At 42.8% G+C, this 20,293-nt stretch overlaps 1 protein-coding gene across 1 annotated transcript; it reads right to left on the minus strand.

The window, feature by feature from the left end:
- Positions 1-7,804: 7,804 nt before the first annotated feature.
- On the minus strand, positions 7,805-16,977 carry LOC115145797 (fos-related antigen 2-like). Its single transcript, XM_065004067.1, has 4 exons — positions 16,319-16,977; positions 13,381-13,635; positions 13,016-13,123; positions 7,805-10,367 (listed from the first exon to the last, which is right to left on the minus strand). Exons 1-4 carry the CDS (start codon positions 16,445-16,447, stop codon positions 9,831-9,833), a joined length of 1,029 nt encoding a protein of 342 aa, XP_064860139.1. The 5' UTR covers positions 16,448-16,977; the 3' UTR covers positions 7,805-9,830.
- Between the last annotated feature and the right edge of the window lie 3,316 nt (positions 16,978-20,293).

Consider the following 20,293-nt stretch of genomic DNA (forward strand, 5'->3'; position numbering starts at 1 on the left):
CAAGACGCGAGATTTCATCTGGAGAGAGAGGGGAGAAAGAGGTCAGAGCACAGGGTAGGGCAGTGTGAGCAGAACCAGCGGTGTCGTTTGACTTAGCAAACGAGGATCGGATGTCGTCGACCTTCTTTTCAAAATGGTTGACGAAGTCATCTGCAGAGAGGGAGGAGGGGGGAGGGGAGGAGGATTCAGGAGGGAGGAGAAGGTTGCAAAGAGCTTCCTAGGGTTAGAGGCAGATGCTTGGAATTTAGAGTGGTAGAAAGTGGCTTTAGCAGCAGAGAGAGAAGAGGAAAATGTAGAGAGGAGGGAGTGAAAGGATGTCAGGTCCGCAGGGAGGCGAGTTTTCCTCCATTTCCGCTCGGCTGCCCGGAGCCCTGTTCTGTGAGCTCGCAATGAGTCGTCGAGCCACGGAGCGGGAGGGGAGGACCGAGCCGGCCTGGAGGATAGGGGACATAGAGAGTCAAAGGATGCAGAAAGGGAGGAGAGGAGGGTTGAGGAGGCAGAATCAGGAGATAGGTTGGAGAAGGTTTGAGCAGAGGGAAGAGATGATAGGATGGAAGAGGAGAGAGTAGCGGGGGAGAGAGAGCGAAGGTCTCTGCCTCCTGATTAGCCATTGTCTAATGTATTTCAATTACTTGTTTTAATTTGAATACAATATAAATTATCAGGTTCAATTGTGTGCTGCCTTAGAATGTGTCCCAATCTAGCCACTGTCTAGTAAACACCATGCACTTCTCCTTTACCGTTTCAAAACATAACCTAGGTCTCACACCTGTTATTTACCCGAAGGTCATACAAACTTGGTATTAGTATTTCGACCTAATACCTAATGTACAATCATACGGTTCGACTCTCTCAAACCTTCAAACATACACGGTTGAATCACTCAAACCTTACAAACATATGTCAGTTTGAATCACTCAAACCTGCAAACATACATCAGTTCGAATCACTCAAACCTGCAAACATACACGGTTGAATCACTCAAACCTTACAAACATACATCAGTTCGAATCACTCAAACCTGCAAACATACACGGTTGAATCACTCAAACCTTACAAACATATGTCAGTTTGAATCACTCAAACCTGCAAACATACATCAGTTCGAATCACTCAAACCTGCAAACATACATCAGTTCGAATCACTCAAACCTGCAAACATACACGGTTGAATCACTCAAACCTTACAAACATACATCAGTTCGAATCACTCAAACCTGCAAACATACACGGTTGAATCACTCAAACCTTACAAACATATGTCAGTTTGAATCACTCAAACCTGCAAACATACATCAGTTCGAATCACTCAAACCTGCAAACATACACGGTTGAATCACTCAAACCTTACAAACATACGTCAGTTCGAAGCACTCAATTTAAATAATAAAAATGCGCAGTTATTTATCCTCCCTTACTCTTATGCAATATAACCAGGTACTATGACCCTTATAAGCATTTATAAACCTTTCATTCAAACTTGATACCAGCTACAACTGAAATATCTAATGTACTACATATGCTTCAGCAACCATCCAATGTAACACAGGTCTTTTTAATTTGTTGGCCTGCAAATTCTATCCGTAGATCATTCACTCTGATACAGCGCGCCCACTTATATCCCAGTGTTACTGCACTCACTCTAAATTTACCCAAAGTAAATATCCATTTATACTAGAACAATGTCCTCATGCACAACAGTACACAGCATTCATTGTTACATTGCGATCCTGCTCACACACACACTAGTGAATTCCTTTAACCAATCCGATTCACCGTCATTCAAACAACTGGGTACACGTTAACACCAACCGACCCATTTAGTACATTACATTCGTTGTTATACCATAAGAGCGATCGATCAGTTCAAAATTGCATTTACCACTATGTATTCCCCATGATCCTTTACCAATACAAATTAATAGAATTTGGTTACTTACATCAAACAGGTGTCTCACAAAACTAAATTTGGATAACTCCAATGTGCAGAACTTTAGTTTTTCACAACAAGTTTCTGATTACCTTTTTTAGTTGACCGGTCAGGAGTTGTGACACACTGTCCGACGACAGTACTGAGAGTGCTACGGGTGGGTGCTGCTATGGTGACCAGCGAGCTGAGATAAGGGGGACTTTACCTAGCAGGGTCTTGTAGATGACCTGGAGTCAGTGGGTTTGGAGACGAGTATGAAGCGAGGGCCAGCCAATGAGAGCGTACAGGTCGCAGTGGTGGGTAGTATATGGGGCTTTGGTGACAAAACAGATGGCACTCTGATAGACTGCATCCAATTTATTGAGTAGGGTATTGGAGGCTATTTTGTAAATGACATCGCCGAAGTCGAGGATTGGAAGGATGGTCAGTTTTACAAGGGTATGTTTGGCAGCATAAGTGAAGGATGCTTTGTTGCAGAATAGGAAGGCAATTCTAAATTTAACTTTGGATTGTAGATGTTTGATGTGAGTCTGGAAGGAGAGTTTACAGTCTAACCAGACACCCAGGTATTTGTAGTTGTTCACATATTCTAAGTCAGAGCCGTCCAGAGTAGTGATGTTGGACAGGCGGGCAGGTGCAGGCAGCAATCGGTTGAAGGGCACGCATTCAGTTTTACTTGTATTTAAGAGCAATTGTAGGCCACTGAAGGAGAGTTGTAATGGCATTGAAGCTCGCCTGGAGGGTTGTTAACACAGTGTCCAACGAAGGGCCAGAAGTACACAGAATGGTCTCGTCTGCGTAGAGGTGGATCAGAGAATCACCAGCAGCAAGAGCAAAATCATTGATGTATACAGAGAAGAGAGTCGGTCCAAGAATTGAACCCTGTGGCACCCTCATAGAGACTGCCAGAGGCCAGGACAACAGACCCTCTGATTTGACACACTGAACTTTATCAGAGAAGTAGTTGGTGAACCAGGTGAGGCAATCATTTGAGAAACCAAGGCTGTCGAGTCTGCCGATGAGGATGTGGTGATTGACAGAGTCGAAAGCCTTGGCCAGGTCAATGAATACGGCTGCACAGTATTGTTTCTTATGGATGGCGGTTAAGATATCGTTTAGGACCTTGAGCGTGGCTGAGGTGCACCCATGACCAGCCCTGAAACCAGATTGCATAATGGAGAAGGTATGGTGGGATTCGAAATGGTCGGTAATCTGTTTGTTGACTTGGCTTTCGAAGACCTTAGAAAGGCAAGGTAGGAGAGCTATAGGTCTGTAGCAGTTTGGGTCAAGAGTGTCCCCCCCTTTGAACAGGGGGATGACAGCAGCTGCTTTCCAATCTTTGGGAATCTCAGACGACACGAAAGAGAGGTTGAACAGGCTAGTAATAGGGGTGGCAACAATTTCAGCAGATAATTTTAGAAAGAAAGGCTCCAGATTGTCTAGCCCGGCTGATTTGTAGGGGTCCAGATTTTGCAGCTCTTTCAGAACACCAGCTGACTGGATTTGGGAGAAGGAGAAATGGGGAAGGCTTGGGCGAGTAGCTGTGGGGGGTGCAGTGCTGTTGACCGGGGTAGGGGTAGCCAGGTGGAAAGCATGGCCAGCCGTAGAAAAATGCTTATTGAAATTCTCAATTATAGTGGATTTATCGGTGGTGACAGTGTTTCCTATCTTCAGTGCAGTGGGCAGCTGGGAGGAGGTGTTCTTATTCTCCCTCTTTACAGTGTCCCAGAACGTTTTTGAGTTTGTGTTGCAGGAAGCAAATTTCTGCTTGAAAAAGCTAGCCTTGGCTTTTCTAACTGCCTGTGTATATTGGGTTCTAGCTTCCCTGAAAAGCTGCATATCACAGGGGCTGTTCGATGCTAATGCAGAACGCCATAGGATGTTTTTGTGTTGGTTAAGTGCAGTCAGGTCTGGAGAGAACCAAGGGCTATATCTGTTCCTGGTTCTAAATTTCTTGAATGGGGCATGCTTATTTAATATGGTGAGAAAGGCATTTAAAAAAAATAACCAGGCATCCTCTACTGACGGGATGAGATCAATATCCTTCCAGGATACCCCGGCCAGGTTGATTAGAAAGGCCTGCTCGCTGAAGTGTTTCAGGGAGCATTTGACAGTGATGAGTGGAGGTTGTTTGACCACTGACCCATTACGGATGCAGGCAATGAGGTAGTGATCGCTGAGATCTTGGTTGAAAACAGCAGAGGTGTATTTAGAGGGCAAGTTGGTTAGAATGATATCTATGAGGGTGCCCATGTTTACAGATTTGGGGTGGTACCTGGTAGGTTCATTGATAATTTGTGTGAGATTGAGGGCATCAAGCTTAGATTGTAGGATAGCTGGGGTGTTAAGCATGTTCCAGACTAGGTCGCCTAGCAGCACGAGCTCTGAAGATAGATGGGGGGCAATCAGTTCACATACAGTGGGGAGAACAAGTATTTGATACACTGCCATTTTTGCAGGTTTTCCTACTTACAAAGCATGTAGAGGTCTGTAATTTTTTATCATAGGTACACTTCAATTGTGAGAGACGGAATCTAAAACAAAAATCCAGAAAATCACATTGTATGATTTTTAAGTAATTAATTAGCATTTTATTGTATGACATGAGTATTTGATACATCAGAAAAGCAGAACTTAATATTTGGTACAGAAACCTGTATTTGCAATTACAGAGATCATACGTTTCCTGTAGTTCTTGACCAGGTTTGCACACACTGCAGCAGGGATTTTGGCCCACTCCTCCATACAGACTTTCTCCAGAGCCTTCAGGTTTCGGGGCTGTCGCTGGGCAATACGAACTTTCAGCTCCCTCCAAAGATTTTCTATTGGGTTCAGGTCTGGAGACTGGCTAGGCCACTCCAGGACCTTGAGATGCTTCTTACGGAGCCACTCCTTAGTTGCCCTGGCTGTGTGTTTTGGGTCGTTGTCATGCTGGAAGACCCAGCCACGACCCATCTTCAATGCTCTTACTGAGGGAAGGAGGTTGTTTGCCAAGATCTCGCGATACATGGCCCCATCCATCCTCCCCTCAATACGGTGCAGTCCTGTCCCCTTTGCAAAAAAAAGCATCCCCAAAGAATGATGTTTCCACCTCCATGCTTCACGGTTGGGATGGTGTTCTTGGGGTTGTACTCATCCTTCTTCTTCCTCCAAACACAGCGAGTGGAGTTTAGCCCAAAAAACTATATTTTTGTCTCATCAGACCAACCAGATGGCCATTTGCAAACGTCAGACGGGCCTGGACATGCGCTGGCTTGAGCAGGGGGAACTTGCGTGCGCTGCAGGATTTTAATCCATGACGGCGGAGTGTGTTACTAATGGTTTTCTTTGAGACTGTGGTCCCAGCTCTCTTCAGGTAATTGACCAGGTCCTGCCGTGTAGTTCTGGGCTGATCCCTCACCTTCCTCATGATCATTGATGCCCAACGAGGTGAGATCTTGCATGGAGCCCCAGACCGAGGGTGATTGACCGTCATCTTGAACGTCTTCCATTTTCTAATAATTGCGCCAACAGTTGTTGCCTTCTCACCAAGATGCTTGCCTATTGTCCTGTAGCCCATCCCAGCCTTGTGCAGGTCTACAATTTTACCCCTGATGTCCTTACACAGCTCTCTGGTCTTGGCCATTGTGGAGCGGTTGGAGTCTGTTTGATTGAGTGTGTGGACAGGTGCCTTTTATACAGGTAATGAGTTCAAACAGGTGCAGTTAATACAGGTAATGAGTGGAGAACAGGAGGGCTTCTTGAAGAAAAACTAACAGGTCTGTGAGAGCCGGAATTCTTACTGGTTGGTAGGTGATCAAATACTTGTCATGCAATAAAATGCAAATTAATTACTTAAAAATCATACAATGTGATTTTCTGGATTTTTGTTTTAGTTTCCGTCTCTCACAGTTGAAGTGTACCTATGATAAAAATGACAGACCTCTACATGCTTTGTAAGTAGGAAAACCTGCAGAATTGGCAGTGTATCAAATACTTGTTCTCCCCACTATATGGTGTCCAGAGCACAGCTGGGGGCAGAGGTTGGTCTATAGCAGGCGGCAACAGTGAGAGATTTGTTTTTAGAGAGTAGTTTTTAAAAGTAGAAGTTAAAATAGTTTGGGTACAGACCTGGATAGTAGGACAGAACTATGCAGGCTATCTTTGCAGTAAATTGCAACACCACCCCCTTTGGCCGTTCTATCTTGTCTGAAAATGTTGTAGTTAGGGATGAACATTTCTGGATTTTTGGTGGTCTTCCTAAGCCAGGATTCAGACACGGCTAGAACATCCGGGTTGGCAGAGTGTGCTAAAGCAGTGAATAAAACAAACTTAGGGAGGATGCTTCTAATATTAACATGCATGAAACCAAGGCTATTACGGTTTCAGAAGTCATCAAAAGAGAGCACCTGGGAAATAGGAGTGGAGCTAGGCACTGCAGGGCTGGAACAGAGAGTAAAAGGAGGTTTCTGGGGGCGATAAGATAGTTTCAAGGTATAATGTACAGACAAAGGTATGGTAGGATGTGAATAGAGTGGAGGTAAACCTAGGTATTGAGTGATGAGAGATATTGTCTCTAGAAACATCATTGAAACCAGGTGATGTCATCGCATGTGTGGGTGGTGGAGCTGAAAGGTTGGATAAGGTATAGTGAGCAGGGCTAGAGGATCTACAGTGAAATAAGCCAATAAACACTAACCAGAACAGCAATGGACAAGGCATATTGAAATTAAGGAGAGGTATGCTTAGTCGAGTGATCATAAGGGTCCAGTGAGTAGTGAGGTTGGTTGGGGTCACGGCGATTCAGACAGCTAGCCGAGCCATCGGTAGCAAGCTAGCATTGGATGGAGGTCTGTTTTTATTCACCTCGTGCGTTTCTGTCGGTAGATTAGTGTGGTTCCGTGTGGTAGAGGGGATCAATCCAATTGGCAAAATAGATATAGTTATAGTGACCAAATAAAAATTGTCCGATAGACCTATTCAGATTGTCTTACCGGCTGCTAACGATTAGCGGGCCGCAGATGGGTGTTCAGGTAACGTCGCGACGGAGGGGATAGCAGTCACACGGATAGCAGCCATCCAGCTGCGAGATCCAGGTGTAAATGTCCAGAGCTTGCGGTTAAAATCCGGGAATATGGAGAGAAAAATAGGTCCGGTATGTTCTGGTCTGAGTTGCATTGTACAAAACTGGCGATAGATTTGAGCTAAAGGATAGCTGATGACCACAAACCGTGGTTAGCGGAATACTAACGTTAGCCAGTAAACTGGCTAGCTTCTATTGTGGATTTCATTTGAAGTAAATATATATATTTTTTTAATTGGCGAGGTGGGTTGCAGGAGAGTGTTTAAGTTGTTTTTGGAAAAGAAAATATATAAAAGATATGCGAAGATATATATATGGGACACAAGACGAGGACTGACTGAAACTGACTGCTTAGAACGACCTACCAAGATGTGGGCATGTGTAACACGGACTTCCATCCCACCATGAATCCTCCTGTATTCTGACATTTTCACCATCGTTTATGGCAGTGTTATGTTCTGCTATTGACAGGTGGTTTACTCTACTCATACTCCACTTAAGGGCTCGATTCAATCCGGATCGAGGAAGATCTGTGGTATAGCACGATTGAAATTTAAAAAGGTAGCCTAATGTCCGATTGAGCCGAGATACACAGCGTTTACCATGAATGCAGTCTCCAGTAATGCGGGAACATTATCTTTAAAATGTCCATCCTGCTATACCCTGGATCTTCTGCAAGACAGATTGAATCAAGCCCTAATTGAGGAACGCCACCTTTTAAATGAAATGTGCCTAATGTTTAGAGATACAAAAATGACACTGCATTGCCCATAGACACTGAAGACAAATAGGTCAAAAGCAGCTTTCAAGAATTCCTTGTTGAAAATGTTTTTTTATTATTGAATTACGAAATTAACAAACATTGCGACACATTGCTGTTTTGATTCATTTTAAAACAATTAAAGCATTTGGAAAAATAAGAAATAGTTTTCAAAAACAGAAGACATGTACTGTAGAATATCTCAAGTTGATGGCTTTCCTATGTGTTTTTAGGGCCTCAAGACTCGAACAGACAAGACAATTACGTTTTGTTCTTTTTTCTTGGCCTGCAATTTATCCCAATGCATGATAGGAGTTGTCCAAATGCCACCATGTGATACTATAACCATCCAAACAAAGATCAATAACTGATGCGACTAGTCCACAACAACAGCAGCACTGCTTTTTACGTCTTATTTGCTGCACCCAGCACAACAAATGTTTCAGTCCGTCTTCTGTCCTGTTATCACCACAATGGTTATTACCCCACTGGCCATGTAAAGAATGTTTGAAGTAAACAATACGTCTGAAATATTGCAATTCTATCCATTTCAGTGCTTGGTATCCTTAACCCTCTGTCCCATAAAAACACACGAGTGTTCTTTCACCATTATCCTCAAGACATTCCTCTTCCACCTCAGGCCAGCTGTAAAGAAAATCTCATTTGTCCCATCAGTCAAAAGGAATTGAAAAGTGCATCGTTTTTGCTATGGGTCTGAAATGGCCACACAATGGCCAGTGAACAGGTTACAATGTGCTTGTTGATATAGGGTCACCTGCACACATATCGGTGTTGCCCCTTATAAGAACATTAATGATGAAATTACAAAATTATGTAGCCAGTGTTATTACCATGTTTTCACACCACAGTAGCATCTGAAAAGTTCAACCAGACCACTCCTTTAGTACAAATGATACAGATATCTTTTCTTGGTTTCGAAACCTACCCTATTGCAAGGGAATATTGAGTTCACTGGGCAATACCCAATCCCCTTTTTCTGACAAAGCCAGAGTTTGTTACAGGCGAGAGGAAAAGAATGCTGATACAAAACAAATGGATAACTTTCAATCAAGCTCTAGAGTGTCTGGTTGAACGTTCCATCAGTAGTGGGGGTATAAGGAGTTGCTCACAATAACCTCATTGGTCAAACTGTCTTGGTGAATGACATTTTAGAAATCCTCAGATATCACTCTAGCATTTAAACCCCAATGCCTCCCAAGCTGCGCCTTAAAATACATTTTATTCAACCACCACACAGAAGAGAAATCCCTCACATCAATGTAAATCTCACAAACTTGTAATAAATGCATAATATAGTTCAGGTACGTTACTGAGGAAAACATCAATACGATGGCCATTGATACTATGATCAATGTTAGGAGTAGACTGGTGACAAACAAGGCATTGAGTAAAAATTGGCTCTTTTCCTATGAGACACTGCGGCTTTACAGCTCACCCAGTGAACCATTTTTGCTGTTCTACAGGCAGATCAGAAGACATCAGAACGCAAGGACACATTTAGAAAATATTAGCACACGCCATAAATACAAGTAGATATGGAAATAGTCAGATATTTATGAACACACTGTCTTTTGAAATCTCTCCATTGTCTCTGTATCCCTCCTTCAAACAGGAGGGATGTCAGGACATGATTTCTCATTTAATGATTTATTGGTAAATTGATTGTAGGAGAGTGCAACTGTCACCAGATGGCTTTACTTAATGTTGATCTAAAAATAAGTCTTGCTTTCCACAGTTTGCCCCTCATATGAATGGCTTTGCTGGCATTTCTCACCTCCATGTCATCCGTTTATTGCTCAACAAGCAAATTGAGGTGCTGGAGTTGAAATGAAGGGATGACACTGGCTGGTACAGGGGGAACACATTTGGGTATACATTTTATTTGAGTTAAATCACACTGACGCGTATGAGAAAAACAAGCGGCTTAGCCCTTGAGGGTTCCTGATGGCAAGAACACAGCTCACGGTTGGCTTGGTCCAGGTTTGAGTGTGCTTTTTGTCTGCTAAGTAGGGGGCGCTGCTCACCTTCCCCCACAAACTCACCATAACTGCCCCTGCTCAGAGGGCCAGGAGGGTGGGCGAGTTGAGGGAGTCCGAAGACTGATCCCCGCTGCTGCTGCTGCTGCGCAGGTGAGCCTTCGAGCAGGACTCAGAGGATGGCGAGGGGCTCTCGGGCTCCAGCATGCTGGGGTAGGTGAATATGAGGCTGGGGGCGCTGGGTGTGGATGCTGGGGTGGAGGCTGCCACCACCGGGGTGTTGAGGCTGTCACTATCGCAGAAGATCCCACTACCTCCCCCAAGACAGATAGGCTTAATGACAGAGCGCTGGGACTTGCCTTCCACGTAGTCTTCTTGAGGTTCTTGCTTCACCACAACGGGGTTGATGGGGCCTCGGGGACCCAGACTGTTGCGCATGGTCAGAGGGAGAGGGGCACACTGCTGCTGGTGGTGGCCCCTCTGGTGGCGATCGTTGGGGGGCAGCTTGCACATGGGGTTGTGGGCCACCAGCATGAACTCCAACTTGTCCTTCTCCTTCTGCAGTGTCTCTATCTCTTTCTGTAGATCAGACTTCTCTTCCTCCAGTTCCTCAGTCTCCTGTAAACCACAGCAACAAAAAACAGCTGATAAGGACACTTAAAAAAAAAAAAATCTTCAGTATCTGGAGGGTTCATATTCAGCTCAATTACAATTCTGGTGTATGGATTAGACAGCAAAGCCCCAACCACTGTTTAAGGTTCACATTGGTAAGTTTCTGCATCACCTAATGCTACCACAAGAGGTCGCCATTTCACCAAAAGAACCCAAAGCACATTGTACAGTGCCTTCAGAAAGTATTCATAACCCTTTACTTACTCCACATTGTTGTTTTACAGTATGAATTAAAAATGGATTAGACGCAATACCCCATAATGACAGTGAAAATATGCTTTAGAATTTTTAGCAAATGTATTGAAAATTAAATACAGAAATCTCATTTACATAGGTATTCACACCCCTGAGAAAATACTTACAGCGGTGAGTCTTTATGGGCAATTTCAGAGCTTTCCACACCTTGATTGTGCAAAACTTGCCCATTATTCTTTTCAAATGTATCATTACTAGACAACCATGTTCAGGTCTTGCCATAGATTTAAGTAAATTTAAGTCAAAACTCACAGGAACATTCACTGTCTTCTTGATAATCAACTCCCGTGTAGATTTAGCCTTGTGTTTTAGGCTATTGTCCTGCTGTAAGGTGAATTCGTCTCCCAGTATCTGGTGGAAAGCAGACTGAACCAGATTTTCCTCTAGGATTTTGCCTGTGCTTAGTTCCATTACGTACATTTGTAATCCTGAAACTCACCAATCCTTAACGATTAAAAGCATACCCATAACATGACGCAACCACCACTATGCTTGAAAATATTGAGTGAATCTCAGTAATGTGTTGGATTTGCATCAACCATAACACGGTGTATTCAGAACAAAAAGTGAATTGCTTTGCCATATCTTTTTTTGCCTCTTTTTTCTTTAGTGCCTTGTTGCAAACAGGATATATGTTTTAGAATATTTTTATTCTGTACAGGCTTCCTTTTCACACTGTCAATTAGGTTAGTATCATGGAGTAACTACAATGTTGTTGATCAATCCTCAGTTTTATCCTATCATAGCCATTCAACTCAGTATCTGGCCTCATGGTGAAATTACTGAACGGTTTCCTTCCTCTCCGGCAACTGATTTAAGAAGGACGGCTGTATCTTTGTAATCACATGGTGAATTGATACACCATCCAAAGTGTAATTAATAACTTCATCATGCTCAAAGGGATATTCAATGTCTGCCTTTTTTAAAATTTTGAACCATCTACCAATAGGTGCCCTTTGTGAGGCATTGAAAACCCCCCGGTCTTTGAGGTTGAATCGGTGTTTGAAATTCACTGAGGGACCTTACAGATGTTTGGGTACAGAGATGGAGGTCATTCAAAAATCATGTTAACACTATTGTATTATTGCACAGTGAGTCCATGACACTTACACATTCTTACTCCTGAACTTATTTACATAATTCCACTGACATTATGGGGTATTGTGTGTACTGAAGGCCAGTGACAAAAACAATCAGTTTAAACCATTTTAAATTCAGGCTGTAAGACATTTGGAAAACGTCTAGGGGTATGAATACTTTCTGAAGGTACTGTAAGTTTGCTAAGGAAAAGAGTTGAGATACAGCAAAAGGGCAATCAATACACATCTTGGCGGTGTGACCGTTATCCTGATACTAAAAGTAATTCCTATTACAACTTTGTCCAAACAAAAAACACATTCATGTTTAAGGTTGTTGTTCTCAGATGGAGCTACGTGATGTAACACGCAAAACACAGCGTGTTTCCTCTAGCGTAATGTGTCATTAATGTGTCACGGACCCAGCAGACAAAGACAGACCCTTAGAAGCCTGTAGTCACCAGATCAGGAGGACAGAAATCAGATAAGTCACAGGCCTGTCTGAGAACTTTGTCTCCCAACACAAAGATATGAGAAAGTAGGAAACAAACTAGCAGACCCCCCCCCCCAAAAAAAATAGGAGCAATAGAAGAAAGATGATACGTTTGCTGACATGGCTAGAATATGGCACTTCCTTATTTGGTAATTCAACTAAGAGTCGTGTGGTGGAGGGAAGCCGTTTTTGCTGGAAGCAGTTGGAGGGTGTAGCCATGGATTCATCAAAATTGCATGGGATAGTAAGAGATGAAACTCCCACTTTATTAAACATCTCCCATTCATAATGACAGCCGCCTGCAGCACATTCCTTTCCTGTTTCTTTTGTAATTGAGCTAATGAGTCTAATTAGTGCTGTCTGCTTAGCTAGGAGGGTTAGGGCCCAGCCCTGTCCACAGCCGTCTGCACCCAGACAAAAACCCTTACATCCACTGTCAGCACGACTTAGTGCTAATAGCTAAAGTCCTCCGAGACCTAGACAAACCAGTGTCGCGAGGTTCTGGTTTGAGGTCGACGCATAAATACGTGCAACACTGTTTGAGAAGTGTTAGTGAACTGAGCTGAACATGAAACTGTCCTGCACAAGGGAATATATTTTTCCCCCTTTGGTGCCTCGTTTGTACTGCAAGTGCACAACATATGAAGAATTGTAGCAACTAAGTTGACAGAGAGTCTCTGGAATTTAAACTGACAGGGGCGTGTGTATGTGCGCATGTATGTGCGTGTGTGTACGCGTAGGAGAGTGTGTTGTGCAGTTGTCTAACTAACCCCTTGGAGCATCTCGGTGAGCTCTCGTCTGCGATTGCGGCACTTGGCGGCTGCCAATTTGTTCCTCTCGCGCCTCACCCTCCTCTTCTCCTCTTCCTCAGGGGTAAGCTGAGGGCAAAAAGAACACTTTGTGAGTTGTCATTAACACTTAAGCTGAACAGAACAAACAAGTAGAGAAGCTTTAGGTTTACAACTATAAGCCATCATCTTCAAAATCGCCAAATTCCTCACATCTTGGTACTTTGAAAGTAGAACTCTGTTTAACAATATTAGAAGATATTTTAAAATGTTGCTTGCCGCCACAAGATGCTCTCCACACATAAGTAACTTTTGAACACAAGCATCTGTACACTTGTGGTCCTCACCTGCTCATCTCTCCTTCGTCGTACGCGGGTGTCCCCGACAGAGCGTATGACACCCGGGCGGGCGAGGGCAGTGTGACCCAGGAGCCCGGGGCTGTTGGAGAGGTGGTGGCTGTAGGGGTGGGAGCGTGAGTAAGGGTTGGACATGGAGGTGATCACTGTGGGCTGCACCATCCACTGCAGGTCCTGGCTGGTCGTTATGGCGTTTATCGTGGGGATGAAGGCACTGCTAGAGCCAGGCATGTCGGCCCGGTATTTCTAGATACAGGAAAGGTAGCAAAGAGAAAGGGAGATTGGGAGAGGGAGAAAGAGGGCAGATCAGGAGAGAAATGGTGAGTGGATGATTTCAAGATGACAATTGATCCTTTGCTTACTATTGCAACCTCTGACATTTTCCCGGGAAGCTCAATTCAACCACTGCCAAAATCAAACTGTTTCTAATACAGACTAAAATTAAACAGCTATAACAATTGCTTCATGTGAAGCTGGTAAAATTATATTTGTAGTGTAGCTAGCCACTGAATGGCTCTGAATTCCCTGCCAGCATGCAATTTGAGCCAACTAGTGCTCTCAAATCAGATCCTCATGTTGACAGCAGATGGGAGTTATATTCATAACATTGCCAACTTAGCTAGCTAACATACACCTTAAGAAAACAATATATATTAAGTGGCTAGCTAGCTAGCATTAGCAACATTTGGAGGTCAATGAGACTGCGTGCTAGCTAACCAGCTGGACTAGCAAATAATGTAACAAAAGTATAATTTCAGATTTTAAAAACACTCCATGAACTGGCTCTGAATTTCAGGAATCACAGTTGCTCCTCCTGCAGCACTGTTAAATTATTCAGCCATTTAAAAACTTACATTAAAAATTTTCAAAAAACTGTTTAAAAATCAGCCTTCACGGGCTTTCAAACCATTTAAAGTGAGCTTGTCCTTGTCCGGGTGGTGGACTCGACTATCCATTGGAGTCCATTGGTTGCCCAAAATTATGGGGCAGGGCCTAGCAAGTAAGTTCTGTGTGTCAACTCTAGGGGAAGACCCATCATTGTATTGAAGTAACATACCAACATGGTGACTATTTCACAGATCTCAATTTCCATTCATTTTTTTTTCTCCACTTGTTACAGCAGAAGAAAAAAAACACCACTTGACATGTAGGCTATTTGACTGCTATCAATTTCCAAGCCCTGTAGCTTAACCACCTTGAACACACAAGTCACCCACTCTTAATCATACTCACAAATCCTCTACATTGAAGCCTACTGTAGTAGTGAATCACTGACTCCACACACAAACACTGTCTAGATTTGCCTGTTTAACCCCCAGAGTGGCAGTCAGTGACACATTCAGTGAATCATGGCGGGAAAGCCCGTAGTGCTGCTACTGTCTCCATCTTACTATGGCTATAGGAGAGAAGAGCTTAGTTGCGTCAATCAGCAAGTCATCTGGTGAGCAACTTGGTATGGAATTGTACATCTCTGGAAAAAAATACAATCCATGGAGAAAGGACAAGTGTGATGACTAGTTTATTCCTGTCAGAAAATGTGGTTGTTTTGCATTGGCACTGAACACTGGATAGGCCCATCTCTTTCCATATACAAGTGTAACCTATCTAATAAAATAGATTATAGGAATAGATTAGATAAGACATCAAGGTTACTTGGGTATCTGAAGACTATAACGCTCATAAGACAGTGACACATTTTACCAACATTGTGAGTTGCAACACAGAAGTGACCATCTGAGGCAAAATATAGTAGAGGCCTACTAAATAAAGCTTACTCTTTCTTAAGCCCTCACGAGGCACCTTTAGGGTGATAGACTTAAAGGCAAGGATATGACACCAGTGAGCATGTCCATTGTACAGACAATTCACCCATTATGTTGTGATGAGTCATGTTGGGGATATGTAACGCATGTGCGTAAAGCGGTCAGTTCCAGTAAGGCGGAAGCGGTATTATATTAGGCTAGAGAGAAAAAACAGGTCCCCCACCAATACATTCCAGAAGTGAGGCAACAGTGAAAATTCCATTGCATTCATAAATCCCAGGGGCAGATAACTAAACAGAAGGTAGAGCTATAAATTGAGTAATCTAATGGTTGGTTACAATAAATTGAGGTGCCTGTTGCCACACGGAGAGGTCATACATTTCTGGTAAAGAGGGGGGATATGAAAATATGTCAAGGCGATTGTGCAAACTTAATTTTAGAGACAATAGGTGAATCGACCGTGGGTAAACTAATTAAAATGCATGAAAAGCACCATTGTTTGGAAACATTTCAGGTGCGGGGTCCAAATAAAAACACAGCCAACACGTTTCATTGCACCGAGATTTGTCTCCAATAAGCTATCATGTCAGTCCTAGTGCCCCGGAAAACTTTCCCCGCTTTCCCGGATTCTGGTCCTTAATAACATACGGGGACTTGACCACTGCTGTAAGAGAAAAACAGACCACTTACACTAACAGAATACTTGTCCTCCGCCCCCAGAAAACTAAAAGGATGTAAAATTCCAGGAACTATCACCTGCATAATACTAAACCCTTCCAGGGTAGAGAAAGCACCAACGGCAATGCTTAACTATCTCGAAGTTGATGTAACCCATACGGTCATTTGATGTATAGGCTCATTTCAAAAGACCAATTTAAACTATGACCAGTCCAGCTATTGTGCTTCCGCACGTCAACTGGTTCCATTTGGCAGAAGCAGCAGTCATGATAAAATCCCAAAATTGGCACCAGTCTTCAGCGTGATAGCCTTGACAATACTGTAGCTACGCATCAAGTTAGGCCTACCAATCGAAGAGTGCGTCAGTGGGTAGAAACTCAGACAACTGCAGTGACATTTAGATACAATGAAACTCAAATTAAGCTAATGATAGTTGTGAATACCAATATTTTCATTTGAGAGAAGAGAAAATACATAGTGTTGGTTACCTGGTAGCTTGAGGTAGAGATTGGACTGCCGATCGTGCTGCTGCCGCTCGTGAATGACTCTGGCTGGGCCGGAGAAGTGCTGCTGCCACGGGACGAGGTGTCGTAGTTCACGGAGTAGTCCTGGTACATGATCCAGGAAAGACGACGATTTCTGTAGATGATATGAGCTCCGACGCTCTCAAAAAAACGAACAGTTGACTTGAACAGTCTTTAAAACACTGAGAACCCTCACAACATTCTCAAAATAGCCTGACTATTAGTGCAATAAATCCAGTCTCTTCGAAATGAAATAACTTAAGGCAATTACCAAGTAAAGCTGTTTTTTTTGTCCACTCCAAAATAATTCTCTCCTTGAGAATAACTTCAGCTATTGTTCTTTCCTCCACTGCTAGCCTATTCGGGTGTGCTACAAGAGCCAACTTCAAGAAGAAAAAAAGTCAGCAGGACCCCTACTTTCGCTGTCAAAACAGAGTTGACGGAGAATAGACCCGTTTTGCGTGTGAGTCACAGACAGAAGCTTTGTTTGCTTTCCACCTCAGCCTACTCTATAGAATCCCTTCCCCAGGACACATTTATTTCAGCTATCCCTTGGAACAGTTCTGTATTTCTTTCTATATCCCTTCCCCGAACTTCCTAAGATGACTCACTCTAATGACAATACGAACAAATGCAACCGCTTATCAACGCTAACGGCTCCCACGTCACAGTCCCTGGGCGTAGACACTTCACTTGGGAAGGGGTTATCACAGCTAAGATTGTAAAAATCAGCACACAGTATCGTAAATCAGTTTTATTGTTTATACGTTACATAGTTAAAGGGGATTTATTATGTTTATGCTAAATGTTTATGCACATGTATATAAAATCCGTTGGAGGTGAGATACACCGTTTGTCTGATTTGGTACGGTCCATTGACGCATGTTTCCTGAAATGGGCAGTTGCGTCAGAGGACACGCGTGTGGGTTTCCTTGGTAAAGACACGTCAGAGACTGGAAGGGATTACCTCCCCTCCCTTAACGCACTTTCTCATCTCTTGCTCTAGGGAAAGGGTCTCTGGGCCGCACAGAGTAGGTCTATGCAGTTAATCACCGCATGTTATATCTGTATCTTGCAGTCCTTGTGGATTTTCATTTCATAACTATTCAAAGTGTTTGAAGCTTTTTATTTTTACCGAAGAGAGAGAAAGAGAGAGGGAGAATGCAATCGAGAGAGATGATAATCCCTTGATTTTTTTTTTCGCAGCTTCAGTATGTCAATTCCTGTCCTTATGTGTAGCCCAAGTAACATATAGATGTCGCTAGGCCAACAGTAACGGGAAATAATAAAGGAAACGCTACCACTTTCTCGACATTCTTTCCCCCGTCTCGAGTCCTCATAGCACATCGAACTATTTGGACCAGTGACATTTCAGAAAATACATCTGGCAAAGGCATATTGCTTATGTGGTTCATGCAGGATATATTGGTTATTTTGCTGTAAGGACATTTGGAAACAAAACACAACACAAAAAATGCTATGGAATTATCATAGAGTGCAGCTGTGGATAATGTGTTACACACAAATGTGTTTCATAGCTACCGCAAAGGATGCGACATTAAATGTGGGGTAATTCAGACGCAGTTCCAGGAGGGCATAGAGCCCAGAATTACGCCACGTAGAAGAGGCCTACTAAATGCCAAATTAACTGCAATCCAATGTTATATGGTTCCTATATTAGTCGTTAAAACCACAACAACAAATAACACCACTAAAATAGTGTTTGTTACATGCATCCTTGCCAAGAAAGTGTATTTAAGAGACAAACTACCGTTACATTAGGTCTACACTTGTTTAGGAAACGTTCAAAACGAAAGACCAATGATAGAGACCAAGGGTGTTCTTCCAATATGACACAAAAGGAACAACAAAATATTGGGAGTTACCTCAAATGACCTTTGAATTAATTGAGTCGCCCTTGACCTATCTGTTCAAGACAGTTTCCAGAGTGGTCCAATATGAAAAGCCAGACTAACGGGAAATAGTTGAAAGGTAAAGCTACAATGAGAACAAGGGTGATATAAACACTTAAATGTAGGCTTGGGGTAGTGCCAGATAGAACCTAGGCTATTGATCATTGTGCCCCATCGTCCACATTTGGTAGCCTGTAGATCAGGTGTGCAAACAGCCTTTGGGGTTTACTCCCTCTCAACATAAACAATGTGTTATATAATCCATAACATGAATTATAGTGTGTGAATGTGCAAGTTTCAGCATAGGTAATGAAATAACTATTTTTTCAATCTATTGCATCAGAATGACTAATAATTTGCAAATAAATTCATAAAAAATCCTACAATGTGATTTTCTGGATTTTCTTTTCTCATTTTCTCTGTCATAGTTGAAGTGGACCTATGATGAAAATTACAGGCCTCTCTTATCTTTTTAAGTGGGAGAACTTGCACAATTGGTGGCTGACTAAATACTTTTTTTGCCCCACTGTATTTGGATCATCCACAAAAATACAGATTTCATGGAAATTGGTGCGATTATGGTTGTTAATACAGTTGAAGTCGAAAGTTTACATACACCTTAGCCAATTATATTTAAACTCAGTCTTTCAAAATTTCGGACATTTAATCCGAGTAAAAATTCAATTTTAGGTCAGTTAGGATCACCAGTTGATTTTAAGAATGTGAAATGTCAGAATAATAGTAGAGAGAATGATTTATTTCAGCTTTTATTTATTTTATCACTTTCCCAGTGGATCAGAAGTTTACATACACTCAATTAGTATTTTGTAGCATTTCCTTTAAATTGTTTAAATTTGGGTCAAACGTTTTGGGTAGCCTTCCACAAGCTTCCCACAATAAGTTGGGTGAATTGTGGCCCATTCCTCCTGACAGAGCTGGTGTAACTGAGTCAGGTTGGTCGGCCTCCTTGCTCGCACACGCTTTTTCAGTTCTGCCCAAAAATGTTCTACAGGATTGAGGTCAGGGCCTTCTGATGGCCACTCCAATACCTTGACTTTGTTGTCTTTTAGCCATTTTTCCACAACTTTGGAAGTATGCTTTGGGTCATTGTCAATTTGGAAGACCCATTTGTGACCAAGCTTTAACCTCCTGACTGATGTCTTGAGATGCTGCTTCAATATATCCACATCATTTTCCTACCTCATGAAGCCATCTATTTTGTGAAGTACTCCAGACCCTCCTGCAGCAAAGCACCCCCACAACATGATGCTGCCACCCACATGCTTCACGGTTGGGATGGTGTTCTTCAGCTTGAAAGCATCCCCCTATTTCCTCCAAACATAACAATGGTCATTATGGCCAAACAGTTATATTTTTGTTTCATCAGACCAGAGGACATTTCTCCAAAAAGTCTGATCTTTGTCCCTATGTGCAGTTGCAAACCGTAGTCTGGCTTTTTTATGGCGGTTTTGGATTAGTGGCTTCTTCCTTGCTGAGCGGCCTTTCAGGTTATGTCAAAATTGGATTCCTTTTAATGTGGATATAGATACTTTTGTACCCGTTTCCTCCAGCATCTTCACAAGGTCCTTTGCTGTTGTTCTGGGATTGATGTGCATTTTTCGCACCAAAGTACGTTCATTTCTAGGAGACAGTACGTGTCTCCTTCCTGAGCGGTTTTGACGGATGTGTGGTCCCATGGTGTTTATACTATTGTTTATACTATTGTTTGTACAGATGAACGTGGTACCTTCAGATGTTTGGAAACTGCTCCCAAGGATGAACCAGACTTGTGGAGGTCTACAAAAAAAAATCTGAGGTCTTGGCTGATATCTTTTGATTTTCCCATGATGTCAAGCGAAGAGGCACTGCGTTTGAAGGTAGGCCTTGAAATACATCCACAGGTACACCTCCAATTGAATCAAATGATGTCAATTAGCCTATCAGAAGCTTCCAAAGCCATGCCATACATTTCTGGAATTGTAACGATTCTCGTACTCCTCTTCAGAGGAGGAGTAGGAAGATGAAT

Source organism: Oncorhynchus nerka, linkage group LG18 (assembly GCF_034236695.1).
Source record: "Oncorhynchus nerka isolate Pitt River linkage group LG18, Oner_Uvic_2.0, whole genome shotgun sequence".
In the NCBI taxonomy this organism is placed as follows: domain Eukaryota; kingdom Metazoa; phylum Chordata; class Actinopteri; order Salmoniformes; family Salmonidae; genus Oncorhynchus; species Oncorhynchus nerka.